The sequence below is a fragment of the Neopsephotus bourkii genome, unplaced genomic scaffold (genome assembly GCF_033783945.1).
Source record: "Neopsephotus bourkii isolate Nb327-2 ecotype Australia unplaced genomic scaffold, CSIRO-AGI_Nbou_v1 NB_333, whole genome shotgun sequence".
NCBI classification, from domain to species: domain Eukaryota; kingdom Metazoa; phylum Chordata; class Aves; order Psittaciformes; family Psittacidae; genus Neopsephotus; species Neopsephotus bourkii.
The window spans coordinates 735,528-759,785 of NW_026900839.1; the positions used below are offsets into that span (position 1 = coordinate 735,528).

Genomic DNA, 24,258 nt, shown 5'->3' on the forward strand with positions numbered 1-24,258 from the left:
GCTCAGGCTGCTTGTGTCCAAGCATCTGTTACCTGGGACAACTACAAAAGATGCTGCATTTGTCATAAAGAAACAACTAAAATCACTAAAAAGAGATGCTCCTCACACAAACAAGTTCATAGAACACAGAACGGGTTGGATTTGAAGGGACGTTAGAGCTCATCCAGTTCCAACCCCTGCCACGAGCAGGGACACTTCCCCTAGAGCAGCTTGCCCAAGGACCCATCAAATCGAGCCTTGAAAGTCCCCTTGCTTCTGACTTGTTCTGCTGCTCAGCAGGTTTATAGCAACTGAGTGATGTGTTCTCTCCTCACACTAAATAGAAGCCTGAAGCTATTTGTCAGCCTAAACCACAAGGAGCACAAACTCATTCTCCCTTCAGACACCTGGAAGAAGTTCTGCTCAGTTAAACAGCTATTAGTCTAGAAAGGCATTCACAATACAGGTGTGTTTCAGCCATCGATTTGTCCCTGCAATACTGATATTCATTTTTACTAAGGTTAACATTCAATCCTTTCTACTCAAAAAGCCCAACAAAAACCAACCTATTCATAGGTCTCCTAATTCACCCATGTCATCAACCGAATGGCTCAGTGTCCAGTGCCTGCCAAGGCCACCATTAAACCATGGCACTAAGGGCAAACTGATCTCCCCTCTCGATCTCCACTCAGAGTCACCCCTCATGTACCCCCCCACAGGCCTACTCTGTATAGCTGCCACCCCTCACAGCCACCCCTCATAGTCACCCATCACGATGATCTCCCCTCAACCCTCATGGCTCCCCTGCCCTCCCCTCACAACTGCCTCTCAAGCCTCAGTGCTGCCCCTGCTCTCCCCTCATAATCATCCCTACCCATTACTCCAAACATCACTTATCTCACTACATGGAATGAAGGACTCCATGGCCCACAGTTAAGCCGTTCCACTTGATGCCTACTCATCCAAGTTGAGCAAGTGACCCGTTTGCCCTCTCTAAAGTCAGTGGACTTGGCTGCAGCTTCAGCCCTTCGGCAACATGAGGGCAAGCCATGCCTGCACTGAAACACGGACAAGATACAAAGCAGAACAACCCTGAAGGCCAACAGATCCTCACCAACTACTACCACCACAGTGCTTGCTCTTCTCTGCTCTAGGACAGCCTCTCTCCAAACCCCATCTGACTCAAATCCAGCCTCACAAGAGCCCTTGCCAACAAGCACCAGTTAATCACACTACGCACACTGCATCACCACTATTCCTCTGATTCCCCTTTCCCTCTTGAGTTTAACTTGCAAGGCAATGATAACCTTTAAGTACTTTCCTTAGCCTGTATTCTGCCTGCCTCCAAACCCTTTAGTCTCCTTCCCTTCCCATTTTTCCCTCTTGTACCCTTATTACACCAACAACTACATTCTGTGTTGGCTTCTCCATCATCTGCACAGAGAGAAACTTAACTTAAAGGATGTGTTTTGCTAAGCAAAGCTCCTGACCCCCTTTACAGACAGAACTGTATCGCTGACAGAAAATGAGATGCCTGATTATCTACACTGACCCACAGACATGTAAGCATAAATAAAGGCTCTTTCCATAACCTTTGCCTTTACAATGGGCAAACAGAGCCCAGAAACCAAGCTCCCTGCACAGCGGGATTCAGCGCCTGTCTCCAACCGCAAGTGCATTTGCTTACTTTCCCATTTTGTGTAAAGCGTCCCACTGGAGATGAAGTATTTCTACGACACATGGTACAGAGTCATTATGCCTTTGGGCTTGTGATATTCACCAGATGTGCCCTACTTCTGAAGGGTTACATTAATATTCCCACACTAAAAGCTGCTTTTAAAATTAGAGCTCCAATAAATGGCCTTAAAGATCTTCTGGAGGAAAAAAAAATGATGCAACCACCTCAATTTTCTGAACACATGAACCTTTATCAGCTTAAACGCTGCAGTTTATGGAGTAAGCATCTTCACAATCACAATCCTTTTATGTTCATGCATCATCCAAGAAACAAAGCCTCGGGCTCTCCGCATAGCACCGTACTTCCACAGGGAAGATACTCCTTGAAAGCCATTGTCAAGGAATTGCCTATGACCCCCCACCGTTGTCACAAGCTCAGTTCTCAGTGTCGCTGTAAGCAACCGAATTCCAATATACATGCACTTCCCAGCTTTGACAGCCCAGTATGTCACTGGATTACACATTCTTCCCCTTATTTTGCTTTCCTTCATACAGTCTATGTTATAGGTTGTGAAAAGCAATATGCCAGATGCATTAAACCCCCCATTCTTAACAGCGTAGGTACATACATCATCCCTTACTTTATCACAACCAAGAGCTGAATCACCAGGCTCATGTAATCAGTAATTACATGTGCTCTATATTCAACCACCCCATCAGTGTGCTACAAAACATCCTTCAGGTGTAAATACCCCTGCAGTAAACACGTGCACTCCTGCTTCACACCCACCCCTTCTAACTCCATACAGACAGGACCTATCCCAACGCTCTCATTGAATCTATAGGTTCAGTTAGACCACAGTAGGGATTGGTATGACGGGGCTGGGAAGGTGTAAAAGGAAGTGTCCAGGCAAGCCCTGCAAAACCAGGTTTGTTTCATCACAACCATCCCAGATAGAAAATAAAGGAGGAAAATAAACTCCAACTGTTTATTAACATTGACCCCAATTCCTTGAGAGACAGAGAATGTTATATATAGAGCTTACAGAGTCATATACCTAAGGACTTGAGAGAGAGACAGATACTCCTTACATGTTTATGTGTATATCCTGAATACAAGTTGTGGGATAGGCAAATAATGACAGGATATTTACAGCTCAGAATTTAAGGGTATTTACAGTCCTCCATTCCTGTGGCTAAAATTAAAAGGTTTCCTCGTCCTTGTGCCCTCTGCCAACCAGCGAAGCACAAGGAGGCAATTCTGCTCTCTCCAAACACCTCTGCCCAAGCCAAAAGTAGTGGGAACCCCAAGCAGAGCTCTTTATTTCTATGGCTCAGGTAGCTGGATGCCACCAGCCTTCGCCACCACCTCCCATAGTTAAATATGACTAGGAGCATGATTATTAGCAGTTAGAGATGATTAGTAACCAAGCAATACCTTCCAAATGAAAGGTATATTTGTCTATGTATTTGCAACTACCAGTGAATTCCAGATGCTGAAATGTGAATTTGCCTGGTTTTCAACTAAAGGAAAGCTACCAAACCTGTGGAAACAAAGGTCAATAATGGAAACAAACCTTTAACTGTATCTAACAGCGACACACTTGGCATGATGGTTTAGTAACCAAGGTAGAAACACAGGGAGGAACGCACTGGGAATGACAAACACATGGCTTTAACTGGAAGAATATTCCCACTGACAGGTAGGGAGCTGCACACTTGCCTCTCTTCCCCCCATATGGCTGGCAACAAACAAATTGCTGGTCTGATCTTTTAGTGTCACTGCCTGCTGAGCAGATTTCAAGCAACACTGCTGGCTCCTTGTCAGAAAACAATGTGCTAGAGCCCTGCTCTGCAATAAATGGTTCAACCAATTTACTGTGTTCATTTGAAACTCACAGGAGTATTCCCAGTGCCTGGACTGGAGCTCTTCTTTGGCAAATGATTTTATTATAAACTGGTATCATAGCGAATCCATTTTCTTTAAGGGGTTTTGCTGCTGTTTAATGGACTGTCAGTATAATTTAGATTTCATCTATTTAAACTCATTCAAGCCTGGCTCCTGATTGTACAATAAATGGAACATATTTCTCTTCAACAAAATTAATGACAGCTAATTGTAGTCTGCAGCTCCCAGTTTCATAAAGGCAACCGTTCCGCAGCTCAGGCACCCAGCTACATCATCTCCCACACCCATTACTTCCCTGCACTTCTCCTGCATGCCCACAACACTGAACAGTTCTTCCAAGGTGCACTCAGACATAACCTGTCAACAGTTCTGACACAAAGCAAAGGTTTCCTTACAGCAAGGAGTGCTAAAACACCACTGAAAGCAAAGGCACTGGAGATGCTCAGGCTCTAATTCATCCCTGGCTTAGAAGTGGTTTTCTTTGTCAATGAGACACAAGAAAAGAGCGGAGGGGTAGGAATAAGAATGCAGGCCACTAAAAAGAAGTAATTAAATAATCAGTCTAAGAGCTCCTTCAGCAACAGATAAGCTTTACTGCATGTATGCCATTTAAAATGGTCTTTTCTGATCTTTTAAGGGTGCACTAAACTGCTCCCAGCGTTTTTTCCTGGTATTTTACAAATGCTCATCTCAAACCGGAGCTGGATGCGTTTCCCCATGGACACTCACTCCAAGCACACTGTGGAAGACACAAAAGCTGAGCAGCACCACAGAGGTACCACATCGCTACATGGCCTCACTTTATTTAGATAGCCTTGGCTTTTTCCACTCCCCATAGTAAAAGTCCCTTATTACAACACACTGGAACAATGGCTACGGATGCTTTCCGAGACCTTCAGCACAAGCATTAATATTAAGCCTTAAGAAACCAACAAAAGACTGAATCAACTGAAAAACACCTGCAATGTCTTCAAATAGGGCATGCAATTGGCCAATACACATGAAAATCTGAAGAGATTAAAGGATCAAGATTATGTATCACTTGAGATGCAGAATCAATCTTCTCATGCGCTCTCCATTCACTTGTGTTTCCCAAGCTCTAGCAGTGAGTCAATGGTGGCATTAAAGGAAGCAAGTGTTGGCCTATGAAGCTGTACTGCATGTGAAAACTGGCATCTTTACATGGCACTGAGTTTAAGAAGGACCATGTAATTCTAACTCCATGCTCTAGCAGGCAAAGCAAGCACACCAAGAGGACTTGGAAGAGAGATCTCTTCTATTCCCAAGCCCACTACAAACACCAAATGGTTGCTTAACTTCTCTCCCTTAGCTGCCCTTGTGATAATTCAAGTGCAGCACACTGCAATCCCCCATCAAAATGGGGATGGGCTTTATTTGTGTAGCCCTCAACTAGAAATTACAGCCCTTGCTATTTCCCTACTCACTGGCCCATCACTTCCTCTCCCCAATTAGACAAATGGATAGAGGATAATCCATTTTGTAAGTTGTTGGTGCAGCCCTGAATAGAAACCCATGTTCAAAAGGGGAAAGCTAAATGTGTCACTTGAGGATGATTTTCACAGGATACTGTATTTCAAACACTGCAGTCTGTTGCCTCAAAGCCTGCTGTGATGCAAATACACTCCCAGCAAGCTCCCTATTGTCTGTTAACCTGATATCCACCTACCTGCAAATACCTAGCAGCCCTGAAAAGACGGCTGTATTTAAAGAGATCAATATGTATTTTCTGCAACAAAAACCGTTTTCCTATTAAACTTGCAAATAGCTCTGAGATGCCTTTTATACAGAGCAAACGAGTGCAGCAGCTGAAAGCTGATCTGACAGCAGAAGTGTTTTTACTTTGTTTTCAACACATTTAGGTATCTTTCTTTGCTAAACAAACAATACAAGTGAAAAAAGCCTTAAATCTCTACCAGCTTTTATGTACATCTAGGCACTCCTTTTACAGCAGGGTTTCTGATCCCTTCTTGCCTTAAACATCTCTCCTGCTTGTGGTTAAAGCACCCATAACAGGACTTAAAGACTACCAGCTAGACCTGTTCTTCCTGCCCATGCTGAAACAAAGCAAACACCTTTCCACTTGTAGCTTATTTTACCTGAGATGCTTCTTTAATCAACACATGCTCTTCTACCAGTTGCTCCTTATACAAAACCATCTCTTTAGGACAAAAGGAAACCAAAGAGGTTGCTCAAAACTCATGATCTGACAGGGGATAAAAGGTAATTCAATGGGTAGTTAAAGGATATCCAATTGCAGACATAACTACAGGGCCAGTGTGGTCCATCACGCAGTAACATGAACACGGAGATAACTTTTGAAGGAGAATTTATTTTCAATTCTCAAGTTGTATTTAACCTCTTTCATTTTCTATTCCACTCAGAAAAGTGATGAGATAAAGCAAAGCCTCACTTGAACACACGCTCTCCACTTGGCCTGCTTACACACAGCACTGAGTGTCAAACCGGGGGAGAAACACCTCCCTCACCTCTGAACGTTCATCCTCCATCCCCTCATGAATACGAGATATGCTCACAAAACCCGTATTCCAGGATGGAGGAGCAAAGGTTAGTGCCAGGAACAACACTGACAGATTACATTTCACTGCCTTCCTCTCCCAATTCATCAGAAATGCCTCCAGATAACAGCTAAAGCAATCACCTGGCATCAAGCAAACCGCTGTGCTGCACAGCAAAGTGTACCATTGGCCCTGGTATAGAAGCTAAAATGAGAATTGGGTTTACTGCATACACAGGTGTTGTCACTGCAATTGACCAAACACTCCTTTATCTGATTGCCAATGAAGGATGTGACCGCTTCCACTGAGTGAGAAAAAGGGCTGGTAAATTCCAACACTACAGGTTCACACTATTCCAATCGAAATACATTGAAACATGGCAGGCCTTTAAATCACTGCAGCCACAAACTCCACTTTCACTCCTTGAAAACCACTGTTTCAAAGAATTCCTTCCTTTAGTCCAATTTTTCCATAGTTTTTATTCAAAATTCCCATTTGCCTCATTGGCAACACGGTCTAGAGTGAGGTGTCCCTGCCCACGGCAGGCAGTTGGAACAGGATGATCTTAAGGTCCTTTCCAACCCAAACCATTCTATATAGATCCTGATTTCATCATGGCATCCTGCACCCCACAAAGGATTACTTCTTGTTCAGGTTACAATCTTTCTACATCCATCCTCTGCAAAAATAATGCCCTAATGCAGCCTGCAGTGCTGCTCACATCTGTGTTCCAGTTAGCTATGGTAGAGAAACCAGAGATTTTCAACTATAGCTATTGCAGTAACACACATAAATATCATGTCAATAAGTTGTTCATGTAATTTTTCACATTCATCCTGTAACAGCTCCAAAACCCTCCAGCTTGGCAAGGTGGTTTTTGTTTTGCATTACAAGCTTCTCAGGGAACATATTGTGGAGTTCAGTTCATACCATCCATGCTGCTTTTAGGAACACCTCATTACAGTAGTCATTGGTAGAGCCTCCTTTTGTTACTGAGGCATGCTTTGTTGTGATGGACCAGAGGATGACTTGCCAATAAAGTATTAACAACATCCTTATAGAGGAAGCCTTATCTAAAACTCTCCACTTGCACAACTCATCTGTTATGAAAACACTATGACAACTCCATGCAATAACAAAGGCAATCAAAACCCCTCCCTCTTAGACCAACACTGGGTAAGCAACATCCCCAATGCCAGACACAAAGCCCTCACCCCTCATTACTCTCCCCTCCTTAGCATCGCTCTTCATGATTTATAGCCAGAGCCAAACAAAGCCAGAGGAATCCATTTGCTAGATCAACCTTGATCTGCACTTAAGACTCCATCTGTCAAGCAGCAACAGCTGCCCATGTACAGAGCAACGCCTGCCACATTTAGAGTAAATGTGATCTTAGTAAATGCATCGTCTCTTTTCTTCCTCTCCAGTTTTCACCTTCTGTTTACTGCTACCACTAACAGCACATATATGGAAAATGAGTTATTAGTGAAGTTGTCAGTGTGTGCTGTCTTGTAGCCTTAATTGTTTTCTCCTCTTCGTATTATTCACCTGATCTTTCAAAACCAGGCTCTTCATCACCTCTCTAATCCTAAGAATAAAATCTAATTACAACTGCTGTTACATCCAATAATACAGAACAATACTAACACAGATTTCAGCTGCATGTCAAAACAGTTCTCTACAGCCGTCAATCAACCTCAAAGAAAATCCTTCTGTGATGCTTTTATGCCTTTTAAGTGTTTTTATACATGTTGCTACCCCTCCTGACATGTTTTAACACTCACCTACTAATCCAGGCCTTTTCTCTATTCCCCTCCTCTTCTAAAGGAGGAATGGATCAAGAACATATTTGTTTCCATTGAAACAGAAGTCTTAAAGATAATCTCTTCTAAATAGAGATAGTTACAAGTTTCCCTCACCACCATTCACATAAGCAGAAAGGTTGAAAACACAGGGGTTTCAGTGTGAAAAATAGGAGAACTCTCACAAACACATGAAGCAGCTCCTGAGGTTATTCCTGTTTACAGCAGCTGAGAGTCTGTCGCTGAATAGCTGATTATTTCCATGATCTAGTGTCACGATGGCAACAGACAGTCAAATGAAGGGGGAAATAGAGAGTGCATCACATTAGAACATGTGCTCATTTCAGCTATGAAGCTTCTGAAGGAAGACAACACATATGTGAAAATACCCATTGGTCAACCCATGCAACATGGGCAGAAAACAAAAAGTCTGGCCAAAAACCTCCTAAAATTCAAATGTACAACTGGAAAAACCCTTCCATTGCATTTCTTCCCTCTGCCCAAGCAGAAAACTCGTGTTTTAAAACATCCCAAAAGAGATTTAACTTCCCCCCATCAAATTCCTAGCAGCCTGAAAATCACCTGCCAGAACTTCCATGTTTATAGGAAGAATTAGTGCCCATATTATACATATCTTTGTATTTAAATGTGCCATGGCCCCCTTTCTCAGCTGGTAAAGCTGTCAGAATAAAGAGAAGGGCAGCATCTGGAAGAATGACAAACACATGGGTCAATGTCAAACAGGAGCCAATCACTGTCAGAGCAGGAGTCAAATCCCTGCGTTTCAATTTCACCATCATTGCACCCCAATACCAGTGCACCACTTATTAACAGGGTAAATAGAGGGAGGAAGCACTGGGGTTTTGCTTTTATTTATGTACTTTAACAAAGCTGATGGAGGTTTCTAGATTAAACCCACCATTTCAGCAGTTTCCTCAGTTCCAACGGTGCAAAACAACCCAGCGCAGTTATAACAACGGGGACTTTCAACAATTAATTACACCAGCAGAAAGTGAAGCTGAGAAATTTAGAAGTAATAATACTTATCAATAATTCAAAGCTACATGCTAGCTAACCAAATTGAAAGTGGATTTTAGGATAGCTAGAGGAAATCTCAGTCCAACCAGACCTCAGGCTTCCAATGTGACTGGAACTCTATGCGACACGCTCCAGAGGATACTTGGATTCACACAGATGATGACCCACCAACTTCTCATTGTGATGGTGCAATAACCCAGCACCTGCAGGCTTCAAATCTGAGCCAATGAAGACTACAAACTGTCCCACAGTTTAGGAAGAGCTCCCTTAGAAAAGCCACCATGTGCTCTATAATGACAGAACATACGGAAGAGAAGAGAAAGATCTCAGATTGAAACCTTTGGTGAGGACTGGGCAACAGTATTTCACCGCAGTACATCTGACCTGCAAATTCAGTCTCTTCCCCCTCTGATGCCTGTCCAGGTAACAGCTTATGGGGCAACAATGGCTCCTAAACAGCACTCGGGGCCAGAAACCTAACGGCACTGTGAAGTGACATCAACCTATAAATCCAGGAAAGTTAGTACTCATCTCAAGTTATATTTTCAGCAGCAGTAGCTCACTGTCATCACAGTGACAGTCATTTCCTACACTTTAAAAAGGCAACTAAATCTAAAAGTGCAATAGCTGTCCCAAGCAATGCTTGCCCAAAACAGCTCAACGTGGCAGGGACACATGCCTGGTTTTTTTCTATCATAGAACAGAATGTAATGGTTTGTGTTGGAAGGGAACTTAAAGCTCATCCAGCTCCAACCCCTGCCAAGGGCAGGGACCCCTTCCACTGGAGCAGCTTGCTCCAAGCCCCTGTGTCCAACCTGGCCTTGAGCACTGCCAGGGATGGGGCAGCCACAGCTTCTCTGGGCACCCTGTGCCAGCGCCTGAGCACCCTCCCAGGGAAGAGCTTCTGCCCAAGAGCTCAGCTCAGTCTCCACTTTGTCAGATGTTCCAGGATCCACATAAAGCTACTTCTATCTCTTTCCCTGCACCACATCGAACCACACTTTGTGTATCTAACACTGCACCTCTTCCAGCTCCACACCGACCTTCAAACACCCAGACCAGAGGCTCCATGTAAGCTGTTCCAAGGCAATTTGGTAGGAAACAATGAGTCCTGTAATGCACTCCACTCCCTGCAGAAGCGTTTCACCTGGTGTTACCTTATGTGGATTCATCTTGCTGATGTGCTGTTTATATAGCTACTGATGTCATTGTAGAAACAGATCCTCATAAATCCTTTTAATTCCTGCAGATCCTTTTAAATGTTTCTACGTAGGTGAAGCAAACAATATTGCCCTCATCTCCAGGTGACACCTCAGCTGCTTTCCTCAGGCTCCAAATCAACTTAAGACTTTCATCCAACACTGCTTTTCCAGTCCAGCACTGAAGGTGCCATCAGGATGGCATTACAGCAGTCTGCTCAGCAGCAACAATACCCTCAGTATTAGGTCCTGTGGGTTTAATGTAGTAATAGCCCATCCTGACGTGTTGAAGAGAAGGTGAAAAGGGACAGGGAACATGCAGCTTCCTCTAGCAAGAGAGGCATGTAAGAGGTCAGAGGACAGAAAGGAACAGAGCAGTGAATGTTTCCACATAAACACCTATCATTTTGATGCAGGTATTGCGGCTATGTACTTGTTCTGGAATCTCAATCCATTTACTTCATAGAAACAATTTACTGGGATATTGAAAAGAAAGTCTCTGTATTCAAGGACAAGATGAAGATACACAAGAAATAGCTCCATGTCACGTCCTTGTGAGACTGAAGCAAGCTGTTGCCCTCAGGAACAGGGAGGGGGAAAAGCTTCTCTGGAGCAGTATCACCAGTGCCTCTTTCATCTTTCATTACACTGGCCAGGAATCTAATGTTACAGCCAGCACTATTTGCTTTCCATCACACAGCTCCCTCTTCCAGCTAGGCAAGCCATTCTCTTAACCAAGAGCCAAAAGCAACGCCTATGCAAAAGCTGCTGCATTACTCAGCAGGGTTTGAAGTGGCACAGACCTTGGAAAAAGCCTGGGGAGCTGTTCCCAAAGCATCCCAGCCCCACAAGTCCAGAACAATCCACTGCCAGCTGTTTGACTGACAGCTCTTCTGTTCTTCTATAGAGAAAACCCTACACAGAGACCAATTGTCTAACCCAAACAACAGATGCAGTGACAAAGTCTGGTTTGCACAGCAGAATATCAAAGTATTCAAATTCCTTTACAGACTGACAATCAAAGAAGAAGAACTGCAAAGAACACACTACAACACAAGGCCACCAGTTTGCGAGCACACCCAACGAGAAGCCATGTGCTAAGCATATTGCACGGGCACGCAAACCGTATGGGGAACGTTCAGACTGTGCTGGATTTTGGCAAATGGCAGCGGCATAAAAGGGAATCAGTCTGCACTAGAACTGGAAGGCAACACAGCATTAAATAATGTGACTGAATCGAAAGGGAGGAAAGTATATCTCAGTCTTAATGCAACTATCTCATGCTATCGTTCCCTTATGCCCAGGAAGCCCATTGGCAAATCCGAATACACGTGGTAAATTGATTCTTATTGTACAGTAACAGTCGTTTTGACTAAAGCAAGGCAAGAACTTCGAGGGAAAAGAAAAACAACCCCTCCCAACTGGATTTGGAAGGAAATGGGAGGGATGTTGTGGGAACTGAGAGGACAGATGGGGAAGTGGGCTAACAAGCTTTTAGGATAGGCCTGTGTGATTCCAGCAAAGCAGACAAGATTAATTGCACAGTGTTGTCTAAGCTCTACTCCATAAATTTTAATACATCATTCAAAGCCATGCATACATTCATGGTATCTATGCAAATTCATAAGAACAACATTTATATCCTAACTATATAGTGTAACCTTTCATTTGAAACAATTCCAGTAATCTTGATTATCTATTTACAGTTTATTTGCTATTACTCAATATAGCTGCTGAGCTCTGCATGGAAAAAATGTTGTATTCAGTGCTGGATTAAGTACACTGCAGCAACAGGGTGAACACAGAGTGAGATTCCAACCAAGGACTTTAGTAGGAAAACACAGACCTTGAACAATCATCCAGATGAGATCAGAGTACTGCAGAGAAAGAACTGAATTGAAAGGATTTCCTTTCCTTAAAGCCTAAAAGATGTGTGCTGAAGATAGCCACCTGTTCTGCACACACCTTTAATGGTCATCTCCCTAATCCTCACTGTGCAAGTCTCATTAAATTCCCCTAATCCCTCTTAAATTTTATGTCATGTGTACTCTTAGCTACAAATACATCCCCCTATAAGTAACCTAGCCATAAGGCACAGGCTAAGATTCTCTTCTGTAATAGAACTGCTGTACACTATATGGAATGTGTTTCCAAGATCTCACTCTTTAGAAACTGTATTTAAGCTGTGCTCATGTCCCTCCAACAATCAGCTACCTTTATAATGTGTGCTCTTGCTCTCTGCAGCTGAAGAGGAGAAACAGATGCAAGTTTAAAAAGCACAAACTGCAAAGTGGACAGCAAAGTTTCAATGCCAGGGTACATCTCTTATGCTACTTACTGCTAAGAACATATGAAATTTAATATGAAACAGGTATAAAATACCCCAGTTATCAAAAGATCTATAGCTTTCCCTTCTTGCACTCAACGGCCTCCTCCAGATCAGATGCAATGCCTTCCCCTCAAACAGTGCAGAAAGATGGGCAAAGAGAAAATGAAACAAGCAGCCCGAAACTAGCCCTAGTCTTTCAAATGCTTTACAGACCAGCTTTCAAAACCCTCCCCAGACCATGCAACCTCATCCACACAATCCTCATACAAGGAGGAATCACTCCCTAGCTCGCTTATCACTGCTTCTGCAACCATCATCACCAAAACACTATCAGTTTGTTGCGTGTTAGAGAAGATGCTTCTCCCACACTGCCAACCATGTGAGCTCCTTAAAGTCCCATAAGACCCAAATGGTGCTTGGCCAGTGCTTAGAGCATTTGCTGCATGCAGGATCTCTGACATCTCCGTGCCTGTGCTGTGATTGATGCTTGACTTCTATTTCAGTCCATAAACAGAACCTCTGGCAGTGTCAGAAGGCACAACCCATAACTGAAGCTCCTGCCAGTCTGTACATACAGATTGCTCTTCTGAATGGATATTCCCATGAAAACTACAGCAGGAGCAACCTAAGCTCCCCCCACACCACCAGCATTTACACAGGCTCTCTCCCCTCCTTTGTTACTGATCTGGCAAAGGTACAAACTGTGTCACTACAGCACTGATGCCTGCTGCTGTGTAAATACCCCTCTATCCAAGTACTGCAACACCAGAGGTACACCAAGCACTGCACCTACTGCATAAGGAGTGCAAATACCCCTCCATCCTACTACGGGATAAAACTGAAATCACAAACTGAATTTCCACCTTAATTTTAAGCAACGTCCTTTAGCAATAAAGCCCATGTATCACGTTGTACTACCGGGCCCACACAACAGCTGCTCCTAACAGATTCCAACTTATTTTTCATCCTCTAACATGGAAAATAACGATAGCCACCAAAGCTGACGCATTTGCAGGCTCCCTATTGCTACTGCTCAAGCAACAAATATTACTCAGCTCCATCCCCTGACCAAGAGAAAAACATGTCTTGGAATGCTTTGGAATAATATTTTAAGCATTCAAATAAATGAGCTGTTCTGACAAAGTCTGCTAGAGCTGAGTGATCAAACACTCCCCCAACTTGCCCACAGAACAGGTATAGAATTCAACACCTAAACCCAGCACAAATTTCAGCCCATCTCTATCTGTAGCTGATGATGTCCACAGAGAAAACTGCATTTTAGAGCATTTACAGCACCTACAACTGGAGAGAGCCTTTAGCACATTTAAACCTGTCCTCATACAATGACATTTTAGTACTTCAGATATACAGCACCTCACAGAAGTCACAATTTCACCTCATTCATTCCCATGGTTTTGAGGTTGAATCCATCTCTATTTTACTCCAGCAGTGTTCCTATTAATACTTCTACAGAAAAGCAATGCAAAGCTACCAGAGCCTTTAAGCCAGTGCTTTGAACAGGAAAACTAAACATAACTATCCCTTTGTGGTGGCACAAGCAACTGCAGTCAACATTTTAATAGATGAGCACAGAAGCTTTCACTCAAAACTGAGGAATGCAGGTAGCTGAGGAGTAGTTTTCAAGTACAATTTCACTTTGAGGAAGAAGTCAGCTGGCAGCAGCCACAGGTTACATCTCGAGACCTTAATGAGACCCTAAAAACCTTGGCAGTAATTAAGCAGCATGTCCAAGCCATCCAGAGCACGCTGCCAGCTTCTGCTTCTGTCCCAGCATCCCAGATACTCACTGATGCTGACACTGTTTTCACCAATAGCTAAGCTGCTGTGCATAGCCATTAGCTAGCTACTAATGAGGGAATGAAACTAATGGCATAATAGACACAAGATCTTAAGTCATCCAATTTATATTTCACAAACCCAAGAGAAACTGTACAAAGTAATCATAGATTCACAGAAAAGCTTGTCAGAAAGGTTGGAAGGTCTCTATACCACCTAGTCAAATCTCTGTCAGTCTCAATCTCAGGTCAGGACTCGTTTTAAAGCTGGAGCAAAGCACTCTATGCTTTATGCAATTTAGGTTTGAGATTCCCAGGGACAGAGATGCCACATGCTACACAGATAATTAATGTAGTAGAGAGAGAAAAAAGGTGCCTCTTTTTCAAAGAGGAGCCAAGTTCATTCCAACAAATCAGATATAACAAGATACAGGCAAAAGCTTTTGCATGCGTATCTATGTTAGTGCCTCCAATGGGGAAGTGGCAACGTGCCCCTAGGACAATCATCATGTAAATTAACAGACAGCCCGTTCTGCTGTGTGCTGCAGCCAACTAATTGGTAGCTCTGGTGCACAACGACTCGAAGGAGACATAAGAAGCTCTTACCTCCAGGCCTGTACACCACATCATCCTCTGTGATGAAGGACGTTATCTCACCGTTGTCCGTTCTCTCGTAGCGGGACTTCTTCTTGGGTGGTTTCTTTTTGCTTTTCTTCGTGGACTCCTCCGTGGTGGCACTGTTGTTGTCATTGTCCTCATCTTCACTGTGGTCGCTCTCCGCATAGTTCTTGGCACCTCCTTCCAACGTACAGCTCCGCCGAGGACGCGAGTTCTCGCTCTCCCTTACCTTGTCTCTCTTGTCTCGCTCCTTATCCCGGTCTCTATCCCTGTCCTTCTCTTTGTCTTTGTCTTTTTCTTTGTCCGCTGTCATGATTCGCCACGTGCCTTCTTCTGTCCTCTCACGGCTGGGCCTCCGTGAAAGGTAGACAGTGAGCCTGGGCTTCAGTCTTCTGAATTTCTCACTCAAATCCAGGAAAAATTCAACCACTCCAACAACCCCAGCGTTTTAACAAGGTTCTTGAAGAATGGGAGGGAAGAAAGAGGGGAAAAGCTCATGTTAATATTAAAAATTCTTTCCATTTCTGAAAGCAAGAATTAAAACCAAAAGAAAACCCCACATCCTAAAGCAATTCGGTATGGAAACCACCAGGCACTAACACACAAGGTGGTCTTTTGAAGCGTGGAGGGAAACGCTAACTGAGGAAGTGTCTGTGTAACGGCTGAAGCTTTCTCCATCCTCACAAAGATCCCACAACTCCTGAATTATTTGGTTCACTACAGAAATATAACAACTTCTTGCATGGGAAGTGCTCCCTGAGGACACTGATTCTACACCTGAAGCTAAATAGGGGAAGCATGCAAGTGAACAAAAAACCCACACACACATTTAGGAAGGGATAAGGGCAAGAAAGGAAGAGTCTACAACTTCTACTGCCTCAAAGCAAACAAAGTCTAGGAAATGGCTGCCCTGTTCTACATCTCCACACCACTAGCGACGGCTGCCCTATAAAGCTGGTACAGAGGAAAGGATGCCATCTGCCACCTCCAGGGCAATCTGTTCCAAACGCTTGCCCCTACCCTGCTAGGCCAGAAATAGAGCTAACCTGTAACCCAGGGATTACAGGAATTAATGAATTGAAACCAAGCCACAGTAGTTACAAGTGCACCAACAAAATCTGCTTTTCCAGACAAAAAGCAGTGAAGCAAGCACAAAAGGTTGTAACAGAGCACATGGAGATGGGATATTATAACCTGTCACCTTCACACATCCAGTTTCCTGCTGGGGAACTAGAAGAAATAATCCCGTGTTTTTACTTCCCTAATCATTTCATTAATACAGTTAACATTGATTATACCTTCTTTAATTCAGTGCAAGTTCAGATGTCAGAAACTGGACTTGCTGTTTGTCACGAGAGTATTTGCAAGCTTGGAGCCATGGGCCAGGGTCCTCAAACCACACCAAGCACACAAAACAACTCCCTGTTACCAACCCAGAGCCACCCACCCACATCCCCTGGTACCCTCAGCCAGAGCCTGGGTTAATTCCCAGTGAGACACTACTACTGTACCTCAGCCAAGTGAAAAGTAGGAACACAAGCCCTCTGCAGTTATATCCTTTATTCTTTCAACTCAAAACCAAGAGTTTCCTTAAAATGTCCTTTCTATTGTTTGAATCAGAGTCATCTGGACTAATAAGTTGTGTGATAGACCATTAAGTGACCACCAGCAGCACATACATTAGATTTCCATCACCTTCTCTGGAAAGGCTCTAGTGAATTTGCACTGATTGCAGTATTCACAAGTGCCCTTTAATACTGCTCAGTAGCAGCAGTCTGAACACTTAGAGCTACTACTGAACATGAATCATACCATATTTTTTGTCTTCAGTGTTCATGAAAGGGTATTTCAAGAAGGGAGCATCCAATACACAGAATTACGTCACCTTTTTTTCCCTAGTTCCCCAATAAAGCTGAATTTACCCACATGCAAGCCATAAATTTTCAGGAAGCTACTATTTGGTGCAACCTGAAATTAGTCCACTGTGTAGGATGCTATAGCACGGAATCAGGGAGCTAGGAAAATTGAATGTTGGGGCATTAAACATCTGAAACCCCATTAGAGAAGGAAATGGACTGCTTTGATTTTTAGAAGTCAGCTGAGCAGTCCGTGATCCTGGGTACCTGAAGTTCCTTCACTCTAACATGAATCTCAGACTACAATATTCTTCTCCCTGTTGACTACTACTACCAGCAATGGAAATAGCCAGAGAGACAAATTGCTTTTGCTGATGCAATTCAGGCTGTGGCTTGAATCTCTCAGGTGTTTCCTGAATGAACCCATCATCCAGGTAGGAAATGATTCGATTTTCTTCCCTCCTTATAGCAGCTTCCATCGTTCTGATAACACACAAGGGGAATTCAAGGAAACTCCAGTAGAGGAGACTACAATGAACCTGTCAGATGGCAGAGAAGTTGCACATAATAGTGATAGTGATGGCCTACAGGGACTCAATAAGAAATGCCTTAAATTTCCAGAGGGTAGGAAATTCCCCAACAGCAAGCTTGAGGGATTTTTCTACTGTTGTTGATACAAAATTCACTTTAGGGAGTAAATAATTATTCATTTTGCATGAAAACTAATTACTCTCCAATCTCAAATCTACAAGTAGCGGCATCTCAGCCTCAGAGATCTTTATGTGCTCTTTAGAGATCAGAAACTAAAGGATATAGACTACACCTAAAAATGTATTCAGTTGTTTCCAAGGATGGATCAAATCCAGCCAGTTTACCAGTTAGATTTACCACCAGCATCGGTACCAGTGGTTCTTAAGGTCTGAGCTGCATAAAGTCATGATGGAAAAACACCCTCTGTTCTCTTCTTTTTCCAGCTGTGCTAACAAAGCTTTGCATATACACAGGTAGTGACTAACTGCAACGCAGCTATAACCAAATGACTTCCTATGTTCCACCATCACTCCTTTGACAGTAGCCACTTTATTCCTTACAAACAGACACTGTTCAGGAAACGCCTCTTACAACAGTCCTATCCACACACAACCTATGGACTTTCCTTAGCTCGCTCTCCTGAGCATAAAGCACTAATCTTTAGGACTGAATTACCACAACTTCCATCAAGAGGCTCAAGTCAAGGGTCCATCAAGAAGCTGCATCAGCTTTTCTTTCCTCTCTCAAGGCTGGCAGTGTATATTCCAAATGGAAGATCTCAGTATCGCCATCACTTCAACATCATGAAAGATCACCCTCCTCTTCTGGCACAGCCAAGTGCACACAAGCACCCTCCCTTGCCTGCAAACCACCCCACATCTCTAAACACAGGGGAAAAAGGAATTTCAAGTTCCTGTCTGAGATGCATCCATATTCGTTTTATCTGCACCCTGAAACACGCTGAGCTGCACCTCACGATCACTAAGTCTCAAGGAACCAGAGCTGGGCAAACAACAAGCAGCCACAAGTTCAGTGCAAGCTGCTCCTTGCCAGGCTTCGCTTTGGAAGTTACTTTCAAGTGAATCACTTTAATTCCAATTATTATGGGGGGGTTTCCCCTCCTTTTTCCCCCTCCCTCCTCCTAGCTCCTGTTTCAGGAGAAGCCATACAGAAGTCATTCTCAAGCCAATGTATTTATGAGTACAGGAGGCCTCTTCGTACAATCGGCGTCTATCCAGTTCAAGCAGCATTAAACGGCAAGTGATGAAATCTCACCACAAACACTGCTCAACCATCTTACACCCAAGTATCACATTGCCAAGATTATTTTACTATTAAAAAAATACTCATTTTCAGAAATACTTCAGGATTAAACCAACATCATCATGAGACAATGGCTACTTCTGTCTAAGAATAAAGCAGTCATAGAGCCTTCAGAGCAGTTGCACCATGACTACGAAAGACAAAACTACAGAGGAAAGTTACTGTTGCACAAACTCAACTGTGTAGCAGTAATACAAGACTTGTTTTATCAGCAGCCACATAATTAAGCCATTATTACCATACAGAAGCATTTGATAAATAATCTTCATGATTTAAGCAATTACCCAAACATGTCTGAAAGATTCCAAGATGCATTTCTCCTCTACAGTGAAATACAACATTGCCCCTTGCTACATTCCCACCTCCTGCGTACTAACACCAGAAACCAAAAGCAAACAGCTATTTACAAACACAAGCATACTGCCAATGTTTGGATGGATCTCTTCAACCATAACAACAGAAAGGACCTTACAACTGAAATACTGCATCATCTAAACTTCATCTCACACATTCTTCCCAACCACACTGGAAGAGGAGAATACGACCAACTTCACGTTCAAAAGCTGTAATGTTGCCAAATAGCTCTTGACCAAAATGTGAAGCCCATGAAAATAGATCTGCTGGCTCAATACATTCATCAGTTACAGATGTTGTGGTGGGTTAAGCACTTTCATCATTCTACATGCAGTTATGCTCAAATATAGACCACGCAACAGTAAAACCATCACCAAATTACGAAGTATTGGGAGGCTTCTTTTAGTTCTCTGACACAAACTGGGATAACACATCATGGATAATGCCAAACACAGTGATCACACAGATGTTCACATCTGCATTAGGACAGCAAATACACTGAACATCTCAAGTGGGTTTTGGCAGACTCCGCAGCTTGGGTTTCCAGTGATTTCCCTCATCCTCACGATCTCAACCAACCACCAGAGAAGCCGTTCTGTCATCATACTACAAAGTCAGAGTACAGCACCACAGGTTAAAGACTATTAACTGCCTTTGATACAAGTTTACTGCTTCTTCCATAGGGAATTTAATCTTGCAAAGTAGTCATTTAAGCTAAAAGGGGAACATTCACTTTACAACGGCTGAGACTGGTGTACAAAGGACTGGAAGAATAGCTCCTGTACATTATTTGTTCAATGCCAGGCAAAAATAACAAAGGAAAAATGTCAGCTTCACTGCAAGCACACTTTATTATTGCTTGTTTTTTAACTATAGCCTCAGGATCTGTCCATTTATTCAAGGAAGCTTATTGCATCCAGTATGGGATAACTTGATCTCCAGCCAGTATGCCATCGCACATGAAAGGTCCTCGTTATCTGCCACTGGTCTGAAGTCAAACGTAAGCCAAAAGTATGTCTGCAAAACTACTCACTCAAGTCTTCTGTTCTCTGCTTTCTAGCAGAGAATGCAAATACCTGACTGCAAACCAGATCCGAATGCTCTCACTCCTGTCAAGATGAAGCTGCAACAACTTCAGACAGGTCTTGAGGGTGACTCCTCTGCCCACAGAAGTTTAAGAGGAACACTTCAGTGCACACAAAGTGCAAAGAGAAGCACTGCAGTTACATTCCCTGCATTCCTGAAATGGTCTTGTACATCTTTCACCTATCTGGCCATCAACTTGAGAGCTGCATCATTGCAGAAGGCAGCACACAACAGTCCCACTCACCACGCAGGTCCCAGGATGTACACACCTCATCTTACTAGTCCTTCTCTAGTCAAACCCCATAGTAGCTGGGGTTAGATCTGACCCTCTCACCCTTTCAGGTCTGCTTCCAAAGTCAGAGAGAACAAAAGCTATTACAATGAATATGATTAGATCTACCTATGTATTTTCAAATGCAATCTAAGGTATTGCTGAAGTATCTTCAGAGAAATCAACCTTTAAACTTAGTTTAATAAATCACATGCAGAAGCTCATAACCATTATTTCAACTGATCATTACCCCACATGCACCTGGTTGAGGTTGTTCCCCAGCATTTTATACCTAATTTAAAGTGCCATCATTTGTTCTGACACAAAAACCTTCACATCCTCCCATCCAAGTCAGGAGAGCAGGATACTGCTTTCCCCACAAGAAATGGGCTACGGTCAGATCGGGGCACGGTGAGTGAAGGTGGCCAAACTGCAGTTCCACACAGCCCCACAGTTATTTCATCTCTATACCTAGAAATCATTATCGGAGCCAAAGGCATACATACCTCCTCTTCACGTTAAGTACTTAAACCTCTTAACTAGTATCAAAGAGTCAGGTTTTAAAGATAAAGTGAAATCAAGTCGGACAGAAATGCTGCGAGACAAACAGGAAGGCATTGAAGTGCGCAGGGTAACTAAAAATACAGAGAAGAGCTCTTTTTTCTTATTTAAGCCAGACAGATAAATCTTTTAACAAGATTTGGTTGGTCATGTGTTACCAGCCTTAATAAATACAACAGGACCATTCTTCTGTAAGCTGTTAGTCTCGCATCGCAAGATAAAAAGGCACTGTTCTCAGCAAATGCCAGATTAGAGGCAGGACGTGCTGCAGCTGCCGGAGCTCCTTCATGCACTTGTGCTAATGTTGATGTCAAGGAAAAGGAGGAAAGGAAAAACCTAACCACAGCCCATTAAGATTCCTCCGTATCCTCATAGGGTTTGAAGAAGAAAACCTTCAAGATCATTTGTGGAAAATAAGCCTGGTAAGATAACATTAGGAAAATGAAGACAGAATTGAGCACTAAACTGCAACTGTCAGGGTGCAGCACTAGCACTACAGCTCGCATACACACAACCCTGCTTCAAGCACACACAAGAGTACCTTCTATACAGTTCACACCTCAGAAGATCCCACCTTCTATAAAAAGCCTATTAAGTGCATGGCTTGACCTCCCAAAGTTCAACCTATAAGTTTCATCCACTAAGTTTTCCACAAGCTTTAGAGTGTAATTGGCTTCCAAAGCTCACACACACACATACATACAGAAACTCTCTTCCTACAGCATTAATGCACTGGTTAGTAAAGAAGTTAATTTTCCTCCTCTTCTCATGCACCTTATGACTCTCCTCTTGGGTCTGAGCCAATGTAGCTGGTGCCTTCCCAGCTTCACAGCCAAGTGGGTGTTGAAGGGTCCACTGCCTGTTCTTCAATACTCACAGGACTAGTTTGTGACCCTCCTGGAAGCAGGTTTGCTCAAAGTCCTTTGAAGAGCTCTTAATAGTCTCTCCAATGGCTTATAATACCTCTTCCCAGTTCTCTTCGTTCTCTCCTTCACTGGTATGTTGAGTTTATAACACAAATCTAGCACTGGAACACTTCAGCCAGGGACAGTCATTCTGAGTTACGTATTTACAGTCCATAGCTCTTGTAAGCCCTCAAAGTGCTTGCAATTAAAAACCACATTGGTTCCCTCTGATCAGCTCTCTACTAATCATCCCCAAATGGCTTGAGAAGCTGGTGTGCAGAGAGAAGCTAACAGACACTGACTTCATCAGCATCTCACAGCTGAGAAGTGATCATCACTTGAATAAACACAGACAATTCGAGGCGTTTCTCATGACAGGGACATTTTTAAGCCCTGCTATTTACCCAACCTGACCTGAGAAAGAAAACCAAGAGATCTCCTATTTCTGAGCCATGCCTTACCCCAACTATGCTCCTAGCTGTCAGCTTTTAAATCACAGTCTGTGTAATGCTCCATATCACAGCACTCTCCCACTCCACATTCCACCTCTTCACACTGATATGCTCCAACTGGGGATATTATGGCATCATTCTGAAATCCAGGTCGAGGGTCTGTTTGACAGAGGAGCTATGCAGGATGACAGCTTAGATAAGATCACAAGTCCCTCTCTTCAACACTGCGATGATGCTATGAAGCTGGAAGGAACAGGAGAAAAGCAGCAAAGCAAGATTTCACAAGAAGAAATCACTCTGCAAAAATGACAAGCTGTTTTACATGTCTTTAGAGCTATATTTTCAGAGGAGGAACACATTTCATTTCATTTTAGTCCAAAATCTTTCAAGTATCTTTAAATATTTACTCAGAAAGCATCCAAAACCAGGACGAGGTCATAAATTCACTAAGTATTAAGAACAACAGTTTACAAGACGGGTTTGACACTGGAGTAGACTGAAAGACCAGGGATAACACTTGGGGTGAGAGTATCAGCTTCCACCTCCTCTTAAACCGGTCGGGCAATTTATGTACCAAGTTCTCAACAGTGATCTGAGAAAAGCTTTTGGAGAACATCTGCTTTTAGACAGCTTTACACACAGGCTTCCATAAAAGTAATGGAATTCCAACCAAGTCACAAATCTTCCCCACATTAACTCAAGAGCAGCAACGTAAAAATCAATAGTCTGCGGAAGTTGCTGTATTCCCAAGGAGATTTCCCATTTTACAAGCTAAATTAGCTGGACTTTCTGTTCACTCTGCCACTGTTTGAGGAGGGATCTCAACCCCCACAAGAACACAGGAGCTGTCTGCATGCTCATTTTGATGTGAGGCTGTTAAGTTTGGTCACCACCTGATGAGTTCACCCCTCATTTACCACGTGTGAGACATAAAACACTGAAGAAGGCACCTCCCAAACCTTACACCCTTTTCACACACCAAGAAGCTCAAGGGCTGAGCAGGTTTGTGGCCACCTCAAAAGCAGGGAGCAAGCAAGATGCAGAATTAATGCTACAGTACACAAACACAGATCCCAGCCCACTGTACTGACCCATTCCATTAAACCATGATGCTTAGAACTCCTCTAGTAGTTTAAAAAGCTGTTTTAATGGCCTCTATAGTCATAACATATGGGAACAATGATCTATAGACAGTAAACCCAAAGGCATGGATTTACTTCTTTTTCTCTAAAGTAATTCAAGCTAATGTAAATGGTTACTACAATGCAAGTCTGAGTAAAGAAGTCATCCCATAACACTACTCTAAAAGGAGGATTTTGCTTAAAATGTCCATATAATGCAGCATAGCTCCCTCACTTTAAAAGGCTCTTAGGGGAGAAAAGGCCCAAGGGACCTGTAGAGAGCGGCTATTATAACAAGAACTATTATCTAGAGAATTCAGCGCCATTTGGAGCCAAGAAAACATCTGCATTATAAGGTTGCTTAACATTTACAACAGGAAAAAAGCTTACAACAAGAACTTGGTCTGAGCCACAGCAGATTATTTGGAACAGCTTCTACTTATATCAGGCATTACTGCTTTCACACCGACCCACACCAAACCAGCGCTGCATTTGCAGGACAACTGTTCAGCCAACAAAACACAGGTAAGAGAAAGAGAGATGAGGGTGAAGAACCCAAAACAAAGGCAGTGGCAACCATGCCACCACCACCATCACAGACCTGCCATGGGACCATCCACACACCAGCAAATCAATGGCGCTTTCTCCCGATAAATCGCGATGTTGCAGAAACACCACTTTCAGAAGCAAAAAGGCTCAACCTTGAAATCGTGCATATGGATTTCCTGACAGGCAAGTCTGGGGCTAAAAAAACCCTGTAGTATGATTAGTAAATCAGGTAAAAGAGAAACGTAGAATCACAGAATGGTTTGGGATGGAAAGGACCTGAAGCTCATCCAGTTCCAAACCCCTGCCATGGGTAGGGACACCTCACACTAAGCCATGACACCAAAGGCTCTGTCCAACCTGGCCTT

General features: G+C 43.2%; 1 protein-coding gene across 8 annotated transcripts in view; it reads right to left on the bottom strand.

Annotated features, from left to right (window-relative positions):
- Window positions 1–24,258, bottom strand: part of RERE (arginine-glutamic acid dipeptide repeats) — a 223,344-nt gene that overhangs the window by 139,442 nt on the left and 59,644 nt on the right. For 7 of the 8 annotated variants that reach the window (XM_061347896.1, XM_061347895.1, XM_061347897.1 and 4 more), the window contains exon 2: window positions 14,873–15,343. In XM_061347896.1, coding sequence (XP_061203880.1) covers window positions 14,873–15,197 — 325 coding nt within the window. In that variant the 5' untranslated portion in view covers window positions 15,198–15,343. Of the gene's footprint in view, window positions 1–14,872; window positions 15,344–24,258 lie in introns of those variants that run through there. The other variant, XM_061347899.1, reaches the window with a different exon arrangement.